This window comes from Pagrus pagrus (genome assembly GCF_965226575.1).
Source record: "Pagrus pagrus genome assembly, chromosome: 15".
Taxonomy (NCBI): domain Eukaryota; kingdom Metazoa; phylum Chordata; class Actinopteri; order Spariformes; family Sparidae; genus Pagrus; species Pagrus pagrus.
Genome location: NC_140199.1, coordinates 1,579,443 through 1,599,972, shown reverse-complemented (window position 1 = coordinate 1,599,972; position 20,530 = coordinate 1,579,443). Strand labels below are relative to the sequence as shown.

Below are 20,530 nucleotides of genomic sequence, written 5' to 3'. Positions count from 1 at the left end.
TGCCCGCTAACAGCATTAGCCTCTGGAGCATCAGGCTAACGACCGTGAATCATCAGGTCGACCAATCAAACGTGTTTGCGAGCAGCGAGCAGTTCAGACTGAAGCGAAGCATCTGGATTTTATATTCAACTTATAATAAAAACAACATAAATGCCGTGCATACTCAGCATGTTCTCTAACGTGATTTACTCAACAGACATTTGCATTATTTAAAAATGAGAAACACATCCTGAGATCACGAGCTGACATCTTTTAAATGTCCTGACCAACAAACCACGAAGATGTTCAGCTATAAAACAGAGAAAAGAAGAAAATCCCAGAGAAGCTGGAACCAGATAATGTTTGACAGTTTCTCCTGATAGATGCTTAAACAATAAAGACGCTAAAGAAAAGACTGAACTCGTTCAGCTCTGCTCTTTGAGGGTTTACGCAGAAAGTTTGAAGTTAATAACTTCTGTGGTTTTTCTGTTAGTCATCTCTGACTGAGGACATAAAAAACAGCACCGTCATCCTCTACCTCTGACTCAAGGGTTTATCACCCAGGAGGTCGACGGGGACGTGGTGACGACACTTGGGGAGGACGTCCCTTTTAACATCACGGGGAAGACATGGGCTAGCAGAGAGTCTGGAGGATGACCCCGTCCTGTCCCCACCAAGCCCCCAGAAGCAGCTCCAGGCCTTGAAGCCAGTTTTCCTATTGGCCAATCCGTGTAATTACAAAGTCACATGATGTACTGCGGCCCAAAAAGACTTTTTCCCATAAGCTACCATTGTGAAAGAAGCAAAACTCCCTGGGCCTGATGAGCACCGGATTTAACACAACATTAACGCAACAAACCTGAGATCCTGAGAGATTTCTCCTGCAGTCTGTAACCATGTGTAACGCTGATCTCTTGAGACAACTACAGGAGAAAATCAAGATGATTCAGCATGAGAAGCTGACCAGAGGATGACGCTCAACCACAGTCCACAGCGGGACTCATCCACTCATCCAACACCTGCTCTATTCACCCAATTTGGCTCAGGGGTCGCCATTTTGACAGTGATGATGACCTCACTGCTGCTGTGGACCCGTTTCTACAGCTCCAAGACGCCGACTTCTACAACAAAGCGATCCATATCCTCCACGACTGCTGGAAAATAAAAGCAACCTTCTGCCTGATTTGGCAGAAATCTGGATAACTTAACAATACCACACATTTAAAATATGACCACCAGTTTGTGTTTTCAGTTTTGTGTCAGAGACATCATATTTGTGTGATGCTCATGAGCCTCAGTCACCACTGCTGAAGAGAAGCAGCCAATCAGAGGAGCTGTAACAACTCCAGGATATTTTGTATTGTTACTGCAGCTGGGGACAAAACAAGACGCTTTAGTTTCTCATTTTTCTTCGGTTTTCATGTCCACCGGCTTGTACCTGACTTTTCTCAAAGAACACGGTTGTTTATCTTTTAACTCTGTCAGTCACATAACTTCCTCCAACCTCTCTCCTCCTTTCAGACCTTCAACTACGTTAACAAACACCCTGGAAATGAAGTTGATGATTTCAGTGTGTGTTCGTAGAGCCTACCTGTTGTTCGGATAATGGGGAGGCGGGCTCTTTCGTTGGATCGCCCTCTCTGGGTGCCGTCTTGCTAAACAGTCGCCACCCTGTTGCATTATGGGACAGCGCCTTGGGCTCTTTGGATTTCCTAGAAAACAGGCTCCTGAAAGAAAGAGAGAGACAGAAAAGGACAAGTTTGATCATCTTTGACATTCTTCAATTTAAGAGAGCTGGAAGCAGTAAAGTGGGCGTATAAATCTGCAGAGCGTCGCAGTTTCTCATGACTCAGAACTTTAACATCTCTTCTCTGGAAGTCGACCAAATGTTTATGTAAAAAATCTGAAAGTCTAATCAGCTTTAAATCACAATCCAAACTGAGATGTTGCTCATTCTCCCTGTTTGTCAGAACTTAAAATCACTGCAGGAAACCGTCTCCACGCAGGAAGGCCGCAAATCAGAACATAAAAGCAAAAATCTAAACGTGTCGCTTCAAAAACAAGCAGAAAACTTTCATCCAGAAAAGTTTCCACATGCCGCAGGCCAAAACTCAAAACCTCACATCTTACACAGCTGGTCAACATGTTGTACAGCTTTGTTTGACAGAGACCGGCACATATTATTGTCTATACTGACATGAAATCTATCATTTACACGTCTTCTTCCAAGGCAATTATAAAGAAATTATTAGAAACATAAAATAAAGCATTACTGGCCTGTCTAACAGAAACAAGAGCTTCAGAGTAAAACTGTTTTATTCTTGTAATCAACAGAATTTTTCCACTCGCCTCTGAAACGTTGATGATGTTGAAAAAGCTGCAGAAAAACAAATCAGTTCCTCAAACAAACGAGGGAAGAAGTGCGGTTATAAATAGTGAAGACGTAATGTGTGGTGAATTAATCCTCATCATCATTCTGACCACAGTCGTGCAGCTGCAGCAGTTTGCTGCAGAGAAAAGCTGCCAAATCAACAGTTTTTACATTCAATTCAGTGGAAGAACGAACCGGTCAGCTGGTGGGAAGAGAAAGGAGGAAGGCGGAGGGAGAGGAACTGGAGGATTTATGAAAAGGAAGTGGATCTGAGAAAGGAGACGCGCACACACACACAACTCTGTGGCTGTAGTAGACAGCCAAGCAAATATTATTCCTGTCCTCTGTGCAGGCTCGAGTTTCTTCACTCTGAAGTGTTTGTGAGAATCCAGTCGAGTGTCAGAAACCAGCGCCGACTCTCAAACACATGAACGACGCGATGCCACGAGACGTGCTCAGGAAAAGTCTTTTCTTATGAACAGGAATGAGCTTTATCATTTGTGAAAGTGGAGATTGTCAACCATGAAGTGACTTCATGATTCAGCAGCAGAGCAGACGTGAACTGAAATGATTAATCCTCATTATGTTAATAATTAATTTGTCATTTAAAGTCATTTTTAAGCAAAAACACCCAAACTTAACCGCACTTGGCTTCTCAGTCTTCTCATTGCAGTAAACAAAGCAGCTTTGGATTTTTGATTAAAACAAACTATTTGATGATTGCCGCAAGAATGAATCCTAAAATCCCCATATTTTTGCAATTCGAGTTGCCTCGTCTGAAAGTCAGTGGCTTTTTTGGACGGGTTATCGTTTAGATGCCTGAAATAAGGTCTGTGCTTAACACAAGCTCTTGTTCTACAACATAAAATACACCAGTAAATACCCCACGTTAGAATTAAAACGCACGTACGTGTGTTAAAAACGACTAAGACTGTAAGACTACAGAGGTTGTCGGGACATGTGACTGTGATGTCGTCTGTTTATAACCTAATGTTTGTGTTTACTTCTGACGACTGCATTTACGATTCAAATATCACAAAACTGGTGTTGATCCGTGAAGAAACAACAAACACGAACAAAATAAGTATCATTAAACTAAATGCAATAATCCAAAATTTAAAAATGTAATCTGCGTTGTGTCTTAAACCAGGGCGACGCTAGCTTCCGGGTTAGCCTACAAAAATCCATCATCCCTGCAGCTCCGTCGCTGAACCCACAGTGTGTCATTTCTACATCTTTGGGTCTCAAAATCAAAACAATAACAAAAAGATCATGCTCCATCACAAGTAAACAATAGTAAACAAAGTAGTGGCTCCCTTCCTTTAGTCTCTGACGAATCATCTGATGTTTCGTCTGAAATTAATTAGGAGTGAAAAATAAAATGACAGAGTTCTCTGATCTGACGTTGTTGGACACATTTGGGATAATGTAAACACACAACTCAACAACAAATACGACAAAAGTCTAGTTGTTTTAAGACATTTTAGTACAGACAAGTTACCTTTAAATGATCATGTGACTGCTATATAACAGGAGGGCTGCACAGGGAGGCGTCGGACTGGTTTTAATTAAGAAACGGATCGTAACATTTTAAGTCCTGGCAGACACTGGATGAAAAATGTCAACCGCATGTTTTTGCATCTTTCTCACTTGTTGTGGTTGTTGTGCAACAAGTGAAACAACACAACAGAAACAGAAAACAGAAGTTACTTTCAGCTCTTCAGTCTTCACTTTTTTAAACTGCTCTTTAAATCAAATGAGCCTGACTGTTGATCACAAGCAAAATCTGGGAGATAATAAAACACAGAACTGAAGTGAATGAGCCGTTTCAGAAAGCAGATAGAGATTTACTAGCAGGGCTCGGCTACAACAGGTTAGTCTGCCACTATTTATACGTATTCATGAGAAAAATAAAAGAGCGTTTTCGCTTTGTGTCGGTTACATCAAGCTGTTCCTCAGATCAGACGCAGCCTTTTGTTCTCCTGGTGTCAAACACCTGCACACCTGCAAGCTGCAGACTTAAAAAGGCTTCAAATTGTTGCTCTTGATTTGTTTAAAAGAGCGAGAGAGGAGCAGATGTAGAGCAACAGATACAGTGTGAGTGTGTCTGGGTGTCTGTGTGTGTGTGTGTGTGTGTGTGTGTGTGTGTGTGTGTGTGTGTGTGTGTTTGGGGTTGGGGGGTATGTGTGACAGGATCTGACCTAATTACCAGAGTGGAGTGGAAAGGATGTCTGAGTGTAAATAATTAACCACAGAGGTGATCAGAGCTAATTTACTAACCGAGTGTGTGTGTGTGTGTGTGTGTGTGTGTGTGTGTGTGTGTGTGTGTGTGTGTGTGCTAATGGAGATGAACAGGGGAAGTTTTTGTTTTTACGCAGCTGATGGGTTACATCAGAGTATTTAAACACCACACAGTGACAGAAAATTACACTGGAAGTTTCTTGATGGATATTTTTGAGGCTATTTCTCGTTCACGATATTTTTAAATCTCCTTAAAGCACTTGTGCTCAGACTGTTGATATATGGATATATTGCCCTGCCCAGATACCCGTTTGTTTATCATACAGGGGTGGAAATCACAGACCAACTCACAATACGATGCGACTCGAAAACAGACTTCAGCCTCAGTGGGTCCTCGCTGCTAAAATAAAGGATAAGTAAATAAAAATTAAATAAATAAGGATGCCCACAGTGACGATGGTATCCCGATACAGCAATCAGTTGGCCGATATTAACCAACCGATTTTGTCCAATCACAGATACATGGTATCGTCTTATATGTCGTCTGATATGTGCCGATGAAAATAAAGTTACCTGTTTCAGTGGGCTGATGTCTTTTGGACAAAATGTTTATTATGAACCTGTAAAATACCCTGCCACTGTTTCATAGCTTTGTCTCCAGTGTTTGATGGCCAGATTGGAACGATCATTGCAAAAAATGTGTATCGGCGTCTGCCCCAAAAGTCAAATATCAGCCTTGAATTGAACGATACGTCACCATATCTGTCAAACTGAAGAATACAAAATGTCCCTAAAAAGACAAAATACAGGAATTTATCCACTCCATCGTCGTGTCAATTTCACAGGTCTTGACATGAACTGAGATGAAACATGGTATAAGAAGTGCAAAGAGTTTTAGCTTTGTGCCTCTCTAACACACACACTGACTGATGTGCCATCAATCCAATGTAAAATATCCATAAACTGAAAAAAAACAAAAAACTCTGAACTGCCAGAAAGCAGAACAGTAACCGGTGTAGAAAAGTTTACAGAAGTTTAAACCACAAAGAGTTATGAAGTCGTGACACTTGTGGGGCAAACTGTCAGAGAAATGTCCATATTTTGGTGCCGGTGCATCGATTCTGCATTAGATTATCGGGGCAGATATCCAGAATTTTTCCAATTATCAGTATTTGTGATTTTTCTTTCAGATTGCAGATAAAATAAACTGATTTTAAAATGTGCTACTTCGGCTCTGATGCAGCTTACTTTCACACAATGTCCCAAACCACAACACTATCTGATCGGTAACGTTTAGCAGCCTATAAACACTGATTAATATGAATCTGCAAAGCAACTAGTAACTAAATCTACCAAATAAATGTAGTGGAGGGGAAGTATAAAGTAGCAGAAAATGGAAATACTCAAGAACAGTACTTGAAGATTTATATTTTTAGTACTGGATCCAACTATCTGTTATCGGTTTCTCGATTTCTAGTGATCGGTACCGGCTCTGAAGAAAAGCCATTTTGCTCAACTCCTAATATTGCCTCATCTTTATTTTCCTGCCCCTAATATCATTAAAGTTTCAAATGTTTGAGTAAAACTAACACTGCTAACAACATAAAAAATGGAATGATAGTCGGTTAATAAAGGATGAGAGCGCTGTACTTTCCATTATTCAACATATGGAAAAATCGAAGCTTGAGACCTTGAGGCATCCATAAAAGAAAAGAAAGTCTCAAATAATGAATCCACCAGGAGGGCAGAGAATATCTGAATGTTTTGCAGAGCGGCTTCAGGCTGACGCTGCAGCCGTCCTCCCTGTTGGGTTTGATCTCCTCTGCTGCTGACCCTCCCTGACCTGCCCTCAGCACTGTGAAACCAAACAGCCAGCGTGGAGGTTTTCCAGCAGGGCCTGTTTTCTTCTCGCCGTTCCTCTCCTCCGTCCGTCTGGATTTCCTCTGAGACGCCGTGGCATTCAAAGCCAGCTGCGGAGGGCCCGCGTCCAAACCAAAACCAGGCCCGACACAGACGCAGATTTAACAAACAGGAGTTTTCCTACACCTGCCAGTCCGACAGGATTTTTACTGTGTCGGTAATCAAACAGAGAGAAAAACAGCCGCCTGGCTCTGGACTGTAGTGGTGTCTGTGGTTTACTTCACGGTAGAAAGTGCTCGGCCTCTTTCACTTCCTCTGTCTTTTACAGGAATGTTGTCGGGGTGCAGTTCCTGTTACTTGACTGCTATTGTCTTATTAAAATGTCCTTGTTAGAGCCAAAGACTAGCATGTCAAATGTCTTTATTTCTTCACATCATTGTATTCCTTAGACCTTGTTGTGGCTCCAGGCCTGGATGCAGCAGAGATAAGTGCTGCTGAGGCTGTAAAAGCAGCCTGAACTCTCCCTCCTGCAGTTTCTAAGGTTTGAATGAACAGCTCTTCAGTCGTCAGCCGACCTGCCTCCAGGCTACAAGCTTTGATCTCTTCAACCAACCTGCAAGTCTCTCCTCTGATTATCTGACAAGGCTCCACGAGCGTCCCGGTGTCTGTCTGAGCACCAGAGACCCTTTGACAGGTCCTAAACCTGGTTTCTGGGCGGGAAATGAACCGGATGTCTGACGCCACCATCTGTGGTCTTCTAACAGTGCTGCCGAACGAGAACTTTGCAGATTTTCAACCAGCTTTTGGTTACATGTGCAAAACTTCACGCTATTTTGCCTGCAGCCAGAGCCAGAAACATATTTTAGTTACTGTTTAGCTCAAATACCATATTGTTTGTTACCAGTGGCCCGCCATAACTTTTCTATTTCACAACCGACTCCGAGCCCAAACCAACCACCTCCCAAACTCGCAGTACCCATCACCCATCAGCAGGAGTGTTTGCCGGTCCGGTGTGGCGCAGTGCATTCTGGATGTTGTAGGTCTTCAATCTTTTGAGCAAGTTTGTTAGTGGGCGAGAATTTGAAGGGATCTGTAGCCATGTCAGAGGTGACTGTGGGAAGACAACGACTGTTTTGGTGTCCAGTTAGATTGAAGTGTGTTTACGGTGACTTAACGAGGCGATTAAGCCCGTCTTAATTCAATAAAAGAGTCAGAGTCAGACTGTGTATGGTTTTGTTTTTCTGTTTGGTAAAGAAAAAGGTGTCAACATATCTCCTTTCTTGACAATTGAATGAATTGTTATGAGGCTAAGTGGCGAAAGCACCAGTTACATTCACACCTCTTGAGGTACAAAGTGGTATAACGAGTCAAGACGGGCCGGGGCTAACGGGTTAGCGAGCTATCTTCAGCAGACATCTGTCCAGGAAGCTACATAAACATCTTTGACTTTGGACTTTTGGTTTAACATAATCTATTGTTGGGAGAAATTAAATATAACAGTAATGTTTAGTTTTTTTACTGTTCACAGTTTATCATCAAATACTGTAAATGCTGCGTCTGGAAAAACCTGAAGATCTTTAATGGGATGAAATACAATTTTTTGACGACCACCTGTGAGTGTGGTTCTTCAAACTGGATGTGAAAACGCGATAAGCCTTTTCAGGAACTGAGAAGATGTTCTCTCTTTCACGCCACGACGGGCAGATGTTCACAACATCTCTGCTGCATCACGGTGGCGGCGCGGAGGTTAAATGGTGTGATGAACTGGCTTCAGAAATAGAAAGCAGAAGAGCAGACGGAGAAGTGAATGTGGGCTAAGCCCTGAGGAAAGAGGCTGCACCGAGTCAGTGCTCACTGAGCCCTGCTGTATCACTTACTGCGTATATATGTAACTGGGGCATGATTAACATGCAAGCTATTACACAGCTATAGGCCCCAGACTGCAGCGCTGAGACGCTATGAAAAGACACAGATATATGTCAAAAGGTCGACTCGCATGGATAACGTCCTCTTTAATCCCTCTATTGTAACAGAAACTTGTATTAAATATGGAATTAGCCCACAGTATCTGTCACTGGAGACTTGGAAACCAACGAATATGGGAGTGGAGGCACAATTTTGCCGGTTTATATGAAGAAAAAGAAACGTTTGCTTATTCTTGAATTTGGATATGAGAGTCTTGTTTGTGTTTCCAGCCTGACGGATTAGAAATAACACATCTAACACAGATTTCTCGGGGATGAATCTGACTATTTTCAAAGGCGTCGCAAACAACAAATATCTCCAGATAAAAATCAATTTGTCACGTCTACAGGTTCAGTCCAGCTGTTGAGCAAACGCCGGATCATCATTACAATTTGAGATCAGCTCATTTAATGACATCCGGACCAGATGGGAGGTAACGAGTTGAGGTGGTGGGAGCTGAAAAAGACCAAAAAGGGGCTTAACATGGTCCAACAGTCCTGCGACACTGTTGGCCTACTGAGGACGAGAGAAAAGAACAAGAAAGGTGCAATAAAAACAACTGCTGGTTCTGTTGAAGGCCAGTCCGGACAGAAACTCCTCGTTTATGGTGAAATCCTTGATCCTTCACGTGAAGGTGTATAATTTATCTACTCGTGCTGTTAGCCTGCTAGCCCAGTTAGCCTCACTAGCTTCGGCCTGCAACCTCGCTCGTGTTATTTCCACCTCCTGTCTGCTCTTCGTCACAGCGTCCTGAGTACATCGGTTCTGGTCCGACCACAGCTTTCAGCAGGCCGACCCACACACACTTTAACGACAGCTGCTCATTTCAAATGACTTTTTTTTTTTTTCTTTTGCTTTTCTCCATCATGACGTTATTATAAAATAAATAATTTGTGTGTTTCCTGATTTATTTTGAGTTGCCTATCAGGATGATATTGACAAACAAGATGACAATACTAGATTCCCTAATATCCTCAGTTAAAGGAGCAGTCTGCAGTTTTGTGGGAGAAATGTTGATGAGCAGAGGAAGATGGCTGATTTTTAAACAAACTGAATAAACAAACTCTCAAACTGACCTTTAAAGGACAAAAACACAATTTATACTGTTGTACTTTGTTTACATGTGGCGGACCCTGCCAACTTTCTAAGCTTCAAACTGTTCTGGGACCTTATTTTCCCCTGAGAGCAGCTTGTTTATTCACTTGTGGAGAAAAAAAATCTTCTCTTGTAAATAATAAGGAACCATTGATTGAGGAAAGTGTCTGGAGACATGAGGTCAGGTCCAAAACCCGGTTCTGACTGTGTGCCTGAGGTAGAGATGGTGGTTGTTTTGCTGTCAGTCATGGTTCTGGGATGTCTTAATGTTTCCCACATCACTGGACTGTGTGTTGACACAATCACCACGTGTGTGTGTGTGTGTGTGTGTGTGTGTGTGTGTGTGTGACAGCACTTATTTTACCTGGTGAAGAAATCAGCGATGCCGAACCTCTTTGGCATCAGCTTGTGTTCCGAGCTGTCGGTGTGCTCGGTCAGGTCCGGCAGCTTGTCCGGAGCACTCTGCCTGCGACCCGCCTCCAGAACGTTCCGGAAGTCCTCCATGTACCCCTCGTCTCCAAAATAAAAGCCCCCGTCCTCATCGGGGGACAGCGGGGTGGCATCGCAGCTGAGGGACACCGCGAGGTTCGGGTTAGTCCTCAAAGTCTGCGGCCTGACGGGGAAACTGAGGTCACTGAAATCCTCCTCATCCTCCCGGATGTTGGGTTCAGACAGCGGGCTGTCACCGTCGGAGAGGGTTGACGGGCAGGGCGAGGGGAGTTTGGCACTTGATCCCGGGGTGGGGGAGTCATTGGACGGGACCGGGAGGCGAGGGAGCTCTGCCGCAGCTGGCGCATCCTCCCCCGGGCACTGAGAGACAGATGTCCCGCTGCAGTCGCTCTGGCTCCTCGACCCAGCCCCGTTTTCCTGCCTGACCCCCAGGTCGAGATGGATGTCGGGGTTGTTTTCGGGGGAACCGTCCGAGTCGGGCCAGTCACATGTTGCTCTGGCGACGTCCACGATGTGAAAACCACCGTTGGCTACTTTCACTTCCTCCCCGTCCACGTCGCAGAGTCGTTTTCCCAGCCGCGGGCTGGGGAGCACCCCTGCCCGCTGACAGTACCCGATGTCCGCTTCGTACCCGGAGCAGTCCCCGTTGGGCATGTTTACATCTGGGCCGGAGGGGGCCGAGGCGGTGCGGGCGCAGTTCAGCTGGTGCTTCCCCGTGCATGGCAGCCGAGCAGCGGGGAGAGAAGTCCTCATGCAGCCGGTGACTGCGCCACCGTCAGTCGCCTCTTCTCCCGGGGCAACGTCGACAGAATCCGGGGTTTCCCCTCCGCTCTCCCCCGCAGGATGCTGCCGCATCTGTGGGCCTGTCTCTCCCGAAACCCGACCCAGGAGCACAGCTGGACAGGAAGCGGCTGTGGTCCCTGCGAGGCCGAGCCCTCCTCCTCCTCCTCCTCCTCCTCCTCCTGCTTCTCCTTCCAGCTCGACCATTGTCGGCTCCTCCTGACCGAATGACTCAGTGAATCCGTTCAGGCCGCCGTGGTCGCCGCAAACCCCCGAAATCACACAGCTGTCAGTCAACTGTCCGGGGAGGATCTCCAGATCCAACAGAACCCCCCCGCTGTGTGGGGGCGGCGGTACCGAGGCGTCTCTGTTTACATTCCTCCCGTTACCGGTCACATAAACATGACCCTTCCCGGCTTCCTGACCCCCGCTGACACCGGAGCTGTGGTCTTTGAGTGCGATGTAAGATTTGAGAGCCGCTTTTCCTCCATGTCCTCCTCCTCTTCCTCCTCCTCCTCCTTCTCCTTCTTCGTTCTCGTTCAAGTCGACCGCAAACGACCCTCCGTTCTCCCTCGTCGTTTCCATGACCGCTCAGTCCGCCAAGCGAGCCTCGGCCCCGGGCGTGAAATCCTGCAACGCGTCGTCCTGCCCGGTCGGCCGAGCTCCGCAGCAGCAGCAGCAGGTTTTGTTGTTCATGGAGGAAGGGGCTACCATTTTAGCCAGCGGACACTTCGGCGTTACCTGACACCCGCCGGGTGTAACGCGCTCATTTCTGGTGTCTCGAACAACCGTATTTTCTCCGTCCTTCGACGCTCGCGTCGCCGCCGGGCAGCAGATTAATTAAATCCCTCAGCGTTTGGCTGCAGCGGCGGCATTCCGGCCACAGTCCGGCGCCATCTTGAAAATACCCCAACAATGACGTCATGCCCCCTAACTCGCTCTCTGTGTTTTGATTCGCAGTGACGCCTAGTGGCCGCTGCGCGCAACTGCACCCGGGGTTCCTGACCCCATTAACCCCACATCTATTCAGATACTTTAAAAAATACTCCATTACAAGTAAAAGTAATATATTCTACATTTTACTCAACACTCATGCAACTGGTAAAAAAAATTTAAAAAATAAAATAGTTAATAAAATATAGAAATACTCACATATTTGTCAAAAACTGCCATTAAAATACTATATATTATTATTTGCAATTTTCACTGTTACATTTTTCAACCAACATCAGTCCTGATAATAACCATTAAATATTCATTCAATTTCAGGATCTTAACCCTTTAAACACCCGTTTGTTTACATGATGCCACTGTTTCTGTAAATGAAAAAAGAACACACACAAAATATATTTCCCAGATACTTGATATGTAGTATTTTTATGGCAGTTTTTGACATGAAACTTTTTTTTCTACTAAATGTGGTCTTTCATCTATGGAAGAGTATGGAGGGAGTTTCTTTTTCTCATTATGCACTTCAAGAAAAGAGTCGATAAATAAAGTTGAAATACAGTTTGGTGCGGCCACCTCCTCCAAGCTTGTGTGTTTTTTACTTCTGAACAGACAGTTTTCAGCACAATCTCTTCAAAGTCCTCAAAGCTTCGAAAGTCCATTTTAGCTCATAAACACAGTGTAGTTGTCACAACTACACTGTGTTTATGAGCTAAAAGAGAGATAATGTCTCTGTTACTACAGCTGACTATGAACAACAGTGTCACCAGTTCATCCACACAAGGCATTTTGTTTCATGTCGTCTCAAAGGTCGACTTTAATCTCCACATTTCGATCTTTTTCTTGAAGTGCATAATGGAAATAAAACAACTTCCTCCTCTCATTTTTTTCTCACCCCTGGTCCTATGTCATAGATAAAAGACCACATTTGTTCCTTTTTAAAAGTATATGGAGAATATCATTTTCTGTGTTTTGATTTTTTACATAAAAAAAAAAAGTGGCATCATGTAAACAAACTGGTATTTAAAGGGTTAAAATCCTGAAGATGAATGAATATGTGGTGGTTAATATCAGGTCTGAGTATTTTTTTTCTTCATCAGTTGCATGAGGGTGAAGTAAAATGTTGACTTTATTTCTTGTGTATGTAATGGAGTATTTTTACAGAGTACTCCTGTAATCACAGCTGGTATATTACGGGGTTAACGAGGTCAAGAACCTCTTGGTGTAGTTACACACAGTGACCACTAACTATTTTCTTTTTTCCTCACCCCTGGCCCTAATACTCTTCTGTATGTTATCAGCTGCATGAGGGTGAAGCTTTATTATGAGGCAAAGCCCCCTACAGGACACATGGGAAACAGCCTCGGGGCCAAAATACAGGAACATATCCTATCTTGTGAAAAATAGTAAAAAAGATTATAAAAACTCATCCAGGAGCACAGAATGAACGACTGATAACATTTAATGCTGTAATGACAGTTTTAATACTTCATAATATGTACGACAGTTTCAGCTGTCTGTAATATACACAGTGTGTTATAGACATATTATATGAGCTGAGGTTGAAATTACATTTTTGTCACAATGTTTGCATTAAAAAAAAAAGTGATCCAAAACATGTTTCAACAGTTGCACGAGGATTCAGGTAAAGTACAACAGTATTCACCTTTATCATCAAAATAAACTTGAATGAGGCCTGAAAATAAGAGAAATACCTGTTTCACTGCTTCCTGTCTGTCAACACAACAAATATTGTGATCTAAATATCTCAGTGTGGCTCAATCTGAATCCTTTCATAAAGACTGTAATAATATAAAATTAGTTATGTTAAATAAACGTTTGTAAGATGTTTTTGGATCAAGGCTGGACAAACAATAAACAAACTGAAGATATTGGAGCCCAAATAAATGTAACGATATTATCAAGTTAATACATTTTGAGGTTAATATTTCCTCTTGACAAGTTTCAGAAAATGATGAACCTTTAATATAAGTAATAATATAATAGAGAACACTACAGTTCAGGCAGTGCTGGCGCTGGTTCTGATGGACTACAGCCCCTCCAACAACAACAGCAAGTGTATCAGATTACATTTCCAGCAGTGAATCAGTACTTTGGGCTGAAACACTCGCCTAAGTCACACGTGAACCAATCAGCATCCAGCAGAGGTCTGACAAAGCTCCGCCCTCATCTGACTCACATGAGACAAACCAGGAAACAGTTTGTCGGTGTGTGTTTTGCAAAGAACCACAAACAACGTCCTCTGAGTGAGTTCATCTACAGGAGAGAGGAGGAGGAAACTACAACACTGCAGACGCTCCACACACTGAAGGTGAGTCCGACCAGAACCAGAACTCAAAGTAAACTTCAGTGAAGTGAAGGAGGAAGTGGAGCTGTGACTGACTGTACTGTCTGCTGTGTTCCCAGCGCCACACAGAGACAAAATGGCTTCCAGATTAGAGGAGGATCTCTGCTGTCCGGTGTGTCATGATGTCTTCAGAGAGCCTGTCGTTCTGTCATGTAGCCACAGCCTCTGTAAAGACTGTCTGCTGGGCTGGTGGAGAGAGAGACGAACACGCGAGTGTCCAGTTTGTAGGACAGTATCTTCAAGAAGAGCACCACCCATTAATCTGGTGTTAAAGAACCTGTGTGAGGCTTTCTTGTTGGAGAGAGATCAGAAAGCTTCAGAGGATCTCTGCAGTCTGCACTCTGAGAAACTCAAACTCTTCTGTCTGGACCATCAGCAGCCGGTGTGTCTCGTCTGCAGAGACTCAGAACAACACACCAACCACAGATTCAGACCCATCGATGAAGCTGCACGACAACACAAGAAGAAACTTCAGGAAACTCTGGAGCCTTTAAAGGAGAAGTTAAAGGTTTTTGAAGAAGTTAAAGTGAAGTTTGATCAGACAGCAGAACACATGAAGGTCCAGGCCCGACACACAGAGAGGCAGATTAAGGAGCAGTTTAAGAAGCTTCACCAGTTTCTAGAAGAGGAAGAGGAGGCCAGGATGGCTGCACTGAGGGAGGAAGAGGAGCAGAAGAGTCAGATGATGAAGGAGAAGATGGAGGCTCTGAGCAGAGAGATAGCAGCTCTTTCACACACAGTCAGAGCCGCAGAGGAGGAGCTGAGAGCTGAAGACGTCTCATTCCTGCACAACTACAAGGCTGCAGTGGAAAGAGTCCAGCAGCGCCCCCTGCTGGAGGATCCACAGCTGCCCTCAGGAGCTCTGATAGACCAGGCCAAACACCTGGGCAACCTGAGCTTCAACATCTGGAACAAGATGAAGGACATGGTCTCCTACACTTCTGTGGTTCTGGACCCAAACACTGCTCATCCAAACCTCATCCTGTCTGAAGATCTGATCAGTGTGAGACGAGAAGCGAGACAGCAGCTTCCTGATAATCCAGAGAGGTTTGATTATTACAGGTCTGTCCTGGGCTCTGAGGGCTTTAACTCAGGGACTCACAGCTGGGACGTCGAGGTTGAAGGCAGTACAGTCTGGTTACTGGGTGTGTTAGCAGAGTCTGTCCCAAGGAAGGGACACATACGGTCTGGATTCTGGGTAATAATGTTATACAAAGGTAAATACTCAGTGTGGTCACCACCAGCTCTACCGACAGATCTCGTAGTGCAGAAGAAGCTCCAGAGGATCAGAGTGAATCTGGACTGGAATAGAGGAAAGCTGTCATTCTCTGATCCTGATACTAACACACACCTACACACCTTCACACACACTTTCACTGAGAGGATGTTTCCATACATTTTCACTGAGGATAAACTCCCAGTGAAGCTATCACCCCTGAAGGTGTGTGTGACAGTGGAACCGAGCAGTTAAAGAAGTATTTCATCTCTGGAAAGACACCCTGAAATAAAACTGTCTCTCTCTGCAGGAGAAAGACAAATATTTTTTAAATTGATGCTACATGAGCAGACAAACATTTTAAAATCATTTATTCACAATCATAATAATGTTTTTAAGGAAAAGAGGGACTTTTATTCTGCACCGTTCTACGAGCTCTGCAGATGTTTTATTTTAAAAATGATTTGTCAACATAAAAATGTCGTCAACATGTTTAAATTAAAAATCCCAGAATTCAACCTGTTAAGCTGCAGCTGCTCCTCCTGCTGTCTCATTATTCACACATTTTGATTTTTATGTTGTTTTTTAGTTTGACAGTTTGCTTTGTGTTTCTATTGTTGACCTTTTCTTGTTAATATGACCCTGTGTGTGTGTGTGTGTGTGTGTGTGTGTGTGTGTGTGTGAGTGTGTGTGTGTGTGTGGATGGGCACCAAATAAACAAATCAATTAATAACTGCATGTTTCGTTGTTCAGATCCAAAAACTATCAGGTTTGATAGCTGCCTGGATGTGATGAGTTGTGCAGGTTTTCTTTCTGCAGCTCTGGGTTGTGCAGCCTGGTCAGATTTACAGCTCAGAATTATCTGTTAGACAAATTGTTGATATTTTTGAGGTTGAGAGATGCAACAAGGATCCAAGTCAGAGTCAAACCGAGGACGACGAGGTGGTTTCTGATTCAGCCCGATGACAAACAGCCTTTTCTAACACATGGAGCTGCTCCAGAGACAAACATGGTTTTGAATTGAACTCTTTGTTGTTGTTGTTTTTTCTGGCAATTGTAAGTTTGATGTGACTGAGCGAAGGCTCGATGTTCTCCTCCACACTCTGCATCTGAACATGTAAAATGAGTGACAGCCACTTTTATTATTCAAACTGTGTTCCCGCTCAAAAAATGAACCTGCTACTTCCTGCACATCCTGTTAGAAATGAATAAATGAAAATGAGATTTGTTATTGAGATGTGATTTAAAAATACGAGTAGAAAAAAAGAGAACAAGGTAATTAAATTATTTTAAGAATAAAAATAATTTAAGCGTCAGACATTAAGGAAATTAAAGTACAACACGATTTATACTTTCTTACTTTCTAACAGCTGCTGAGAGCTGCAAGCTACATTTCCAGCAGGCCCAGAGAACTTCTCCTCACTGCAGCGACACAAGGTCCTGCTAGTATTCCAGATCAGTTAGCACCAGCAGCTGTGATGCAAAGCCAGCTAACTCCACAATCCGAGGAACACAAAGTAAGTTAGCACCGAGCTGCTATCCCTGCAAAGGAAAGGAGCGACCAGTTTCCTCCACCTGCTGTCTTTTATCAGATTTTGCACAGCAAGAACAGCACTGTTCAATATTGAAATTACAACCTTCTCCTGCTTGGCTCATCAGCCAAGGAACCATCAGCACCTTTTCTTCAAGGACTAACTGGTAATCATTAATTATTATTGATAGCCAAATTTAACCCAAAACTCCTTATCAAAGTTGCATGAAGCACTATATATGGTGCCCCGTGTGAGACACATATGGATTCCCATGTGAGGCAGTGTGCTGTTGGCAATCATTTATAAATGTGCAACATTAATTTCAGCATAATTTGGACAGTGGTAAAATTTGAGATTCACATCTTGGACCCTTTAGCCAAAGGTCTTTACATTTAACCCCACTAGTCTACTACAGGAGTAGATGTTGATTTGTACTTACAAACAATTGCATTGAGGTGAGAATTGATTTATAAAGTTTAGAATTTATAACCCATTTGATTAACCAAAATCTTTTAGGTTATTAACTGCAACTTTGAGCCATTTGTTATTGCTGCTTTCAATTCAAGCTGAAGGTGCTCTGTAGAAACTGTAAAAGATTCAGTTCAGCATTTGAATATCTCATATTTGTTGCATTGTAGTCAAGCTGTCATAATTTGATGACGATGTAAGTGCACCTCGTATTAATCACAGCATGCCACCAGCCCTGTGGTACAAAGAAGTTTATATGTGGCTGTTACTGCCTTGCATTTCAGCCTGAGTATGAAGTAGTGCTGGAGATGGAGCCACAGCGTGCTACCAGCCCTGTGAAACAGAAGTTTTGTAGTTTAGCTGTCACTGCCACGTGTTTCAGCCCGAGTCAACTTTAAGAGACAATCCTCTGACTGTTACTGCCCTGCATTAAAGTTTTCTCTGTCAATTGTAAGTTTGATGTGACTGAGTGAAGGCTTGATGTTCTCCTCCACACTCTGCATCTGAACATGTAAAATGAGTGACGGCCACTTTTATTGAATTTTAATTTGTATTTATTCAAACTGTGTTCCCGCTCAAAAAATTACCAAACTTCCCTGCACATCCTGCTAAATGTTGAATAAATGATGAAGTCATGAAAATTAGATTTGTTGTTGAGACGTGATTAAAAAAAATAAATCTAAGATAAGAAGGTAATTAAATTGTTATTAGAATAAAAATAATTTAAGCATCAAACATTCAGGATGTAATGTTGGGATAATGAGGTCGTTATAATAAAGTGTTTTCATGTGAGCAGATAATTAAAACCACTTCAGTTCTCCACCTCCAGACTCTCCTCATGTTTACCAACATATCATTTCAATCAGAAGACAAAGATCCTTATTGGCTGATTTTAAACAAACTAAATAAACAAACTCTCTTTGTTTTCATGACTGAATAAACTGAAGAAACAAACTGACCTTAAAGGACAAAAACACAGTTTACTTTGTTTATATGTGGGGGACCCTGCCACCTTTCCAGCTTCAAACAGTGTTCTGGGACCTTTTATTAGTTTGTTCAGAGTTTGTATTATTACTTCATTAATATTGTAAATATTAAAATTCTGAGCTTGAATTTCTTCTACAAAACTTCACAGTTCAACTTTAATGCAAATAAAAAAGGAAAATAAAAATATTTTCTTTTAGTAAACTGGTAGTTAGTGAATTTCATTAAGGGATCAATGAAGTACTTTATCCACACATCTTACTTCACTCGTTGGTTGTATTTTGGTTTTATTAATCTGAATCTACATAGTAAAAAATAGTACAATATAAAGTAAAATAAAAATAAAATACTCAAGTACACTGTGACAAAGTCTAGTTCACCACAGCGACAGTTGAATTAATGGCATTAATGACATACAGTATTAACTGCGCTCAGTTTTTCATCCTCCATCCAGGATTTAATAGTCTATATGTCACTTTTATAGATGATACTGATTATATTCACCTTACATATGAGACTAACTTTATTTATCACCTCACATCTGATATCTTTTATGTTCAGCCAGGTTCTGTTTTAATTTTTATATTCTAATATTTCTGTCATATCAATTAAATACACATTAACAATCATAATAGATATGTTTCATGGATCCAGAGCCTTTATCTGTTGAACATCCAACCTGAAACTAACTTCATGGAGTCTCTGACCGGTTGTTAACATGCTGTGAGACGGGCTGAAGTCGGTGTTGAACGTGGAAATAAAGTCGTCACTTCAACCTTTTTATTGTCTTTACTCGTCACAGAAGCACATCAGATGACATCTGTTCAGTTCATACCATTTACAGACAATAACATATTATTTGATGCAGAATACAAACATTGATGATTCAAACAAAGAAATGTAATAAATGTTCTCAGAGCGACTGCTTCATCACATGTTCATCCACCCATCTACTTCCCTCTATCAGTTCCTCCGATATATTGTTGACTAAGCGACCCAGCCCATGACCAGACTACAGCAAGACATCCTGCAGGGTATAACTGATCAGACAGTACTGATCATTAATGATCAATGACCTTTTAAACTCCAGCAGCTGAGATGAGAACAAGCTACAAAGCACCAGACATCATACAAACCACAACATCTTAATAGAATAGCAATCGCCCGATGAGGACCCACCAAGGCTCACCACTCACAGGCTCTTCGTACTTCGGGTTATTAAATGGTTCACTGTCTTCCTGACTGACCGGGTTCTTCATCCGACAGGAGATTGTTCTGACATGTCTTGTCTCATCACTGGTGATGGTTATGTCCTTCGTCATCTTCTTCCACTCCTCCTCTCCCATCTTCCAGCTGTACTCGATTGGTTGAGCCGCTATCACAAACTCAGGTTCTTCGTCATCACAGCTCAGCCTGCAGCTCTCTGACTCAGCGGTACATGTCAGCGTTCTGAGCACAACTGAAGGCTTCGGCACTTTGGTGATCGCTTTAACATTATAGCTCTGACCATGGACCTTGTTGTTGATTTCCACTGTGTACAAACCCTCATCAGCTTTGTTCATGTTTGTGACTTCCAGACGTCCAGAGACTGGGTCCAGGGTTGTGCGGCCTTCATATTTGTCGTAATAAATCAACTCAACCTCATCCTGCACCCATTCAGCCAGCAGGTTACCGTTGTATGTCCAGAGGATGTCGGTGATAGTCTCAGACACAGTAGGCCGTAGCTCGAGGTTTCCACCAACCATGAAGTAAGACGGTATAACTTGTCGGGCTTGAGAACAGTTCAGGGCCGCCCACAGCAGAACCGCGCCGAGCCAGAAGGTGATCTGCTTCTCCATGTTCACGGATCAATACAGGACTGAAAGAGAAACACAAGATCAACTTCACTAAATGTTACAGAGGGCGTAAACCTCAAATCAGCAAATATTAAATGTGTAAGTTCTTTGTAAGTCACCACAGGTTTACCTCTTCAGTTCCTCCGATGTTCTTCCCCTGCAGTGTACTTCTGTCTTTTCCTTGATCAAGTCTTTAAACAAGCCGTTCTGAACTTCCTCTTGGTGTGATGCAGTATCTCCAGCCAATCACAGTCGTTTCTAAGCTTCGTAATAGCTCATGTTGAACTCTGAATACTAATGTCCTTTGTTCTTTTCCTTTTATTGGACAGTCTCTGATGTGGCTTTTTCTTTGCTACTCTTCCCAGGCGGCCAGCAGTTTGAGACTGGTGTTTTTGGCGGGTAACATTTAATGAAGCTGCCAGTTGAGGACCTGTGAGA

General features: G+C 43.0%; 3 protein-coding genes across 4 annotated transcripts in view; 1 reads left to right on the top strand and 2 right to left on the bottom strand.

The window, feature by feature from the left end:
• Positions 1-11,639, bottom strand: part of LOC311270064 (TBC1 domain family member 12-like) — a 25,986-nt gene extending 14,347 nt beyond the window's left edge. For both annotated transcript variants that reach the window (XM_084374698.1, XM_084374699.1), the window contains exons 1-2: positions 9,876-11,639; positions 1,571-1,706 (exon numbers count right to left, since the gene is read on the bottom strand). In XM_084374698.1, the coding sequence (XP_084230824.1) occupies positions 1,571-1,706; positions 9,876-11,326 (1,587 nt within the window). In that variant the 5' untranslated portion in view covers positions 11,327-11,639. The remainder of the gene's footprint in view (positions 1-1,570; positions 1,707-9,875) is intronic.
• Positions 11,640-13,834: 2,195 nt separating this feature from the next.
• On the top strand, positions 13,835-16,500 carry LOC311271049 (E3 ubiquitin-protein ligase TRIM39-like). The gene is made up of 2 exons (XM_084376415.1): positions 13,835-14,021; positions 14,117-16,500. The coding sequence occupies exon 2, from the start codon at positions 14,134-14,136 to the stop codon at positions 15,526-15,528; it is 1,395 nt and encodes a 464-aa protein (XP_084232541.1). The 5' UTR covers positions 13,835-14,021; positions 14,117-14,133; the 3' UTR covers positions 15,529-16,500.
• A 2,523-nt stretch (positions 16,501-19,023) lies between these two features.
• On the bottom strand, positions 19,024-20,495 carry LOC311270986 (CD48 antigen-like). The gene is made up of 2 exons (XM_084376290.1): positions 20,223-20,495; positions 19,024-20,115 (listed from the first exon to the last, which is right to left on the bottom strand). The coding sequence occupies exon 2, from the start codon at positions 20,093-20,095 to the stop codon at positions 19,403-19,405; it is 693 nt and encodes a 230-aa protein (XP_084232416.1). The 5' UTR covers positions 20,096-20,115; positions 20,223-20,495; the 3' UTR covers positions 19,024-19,402.
• Between the last annotated feature and the right edge of the window lie 35 nt (positions 20,496-20,530).

Coding starts and splice junctions, on each gene's coding strand:
- LOC311271049 (XM_084376415.1), top strand. CDS start 14,134: ATGGCTTCCAGATTAGAGGAGGATCTCTGCTGTCCGGTGTGTCATGAT.
- LOC311270986 (XM_084376290.1), bottom strand. CDS start 20,095: ATGGAGAAGCAGATCACCTTCTGGCTCGGCGCGGTTCTGCTGTGGGCG.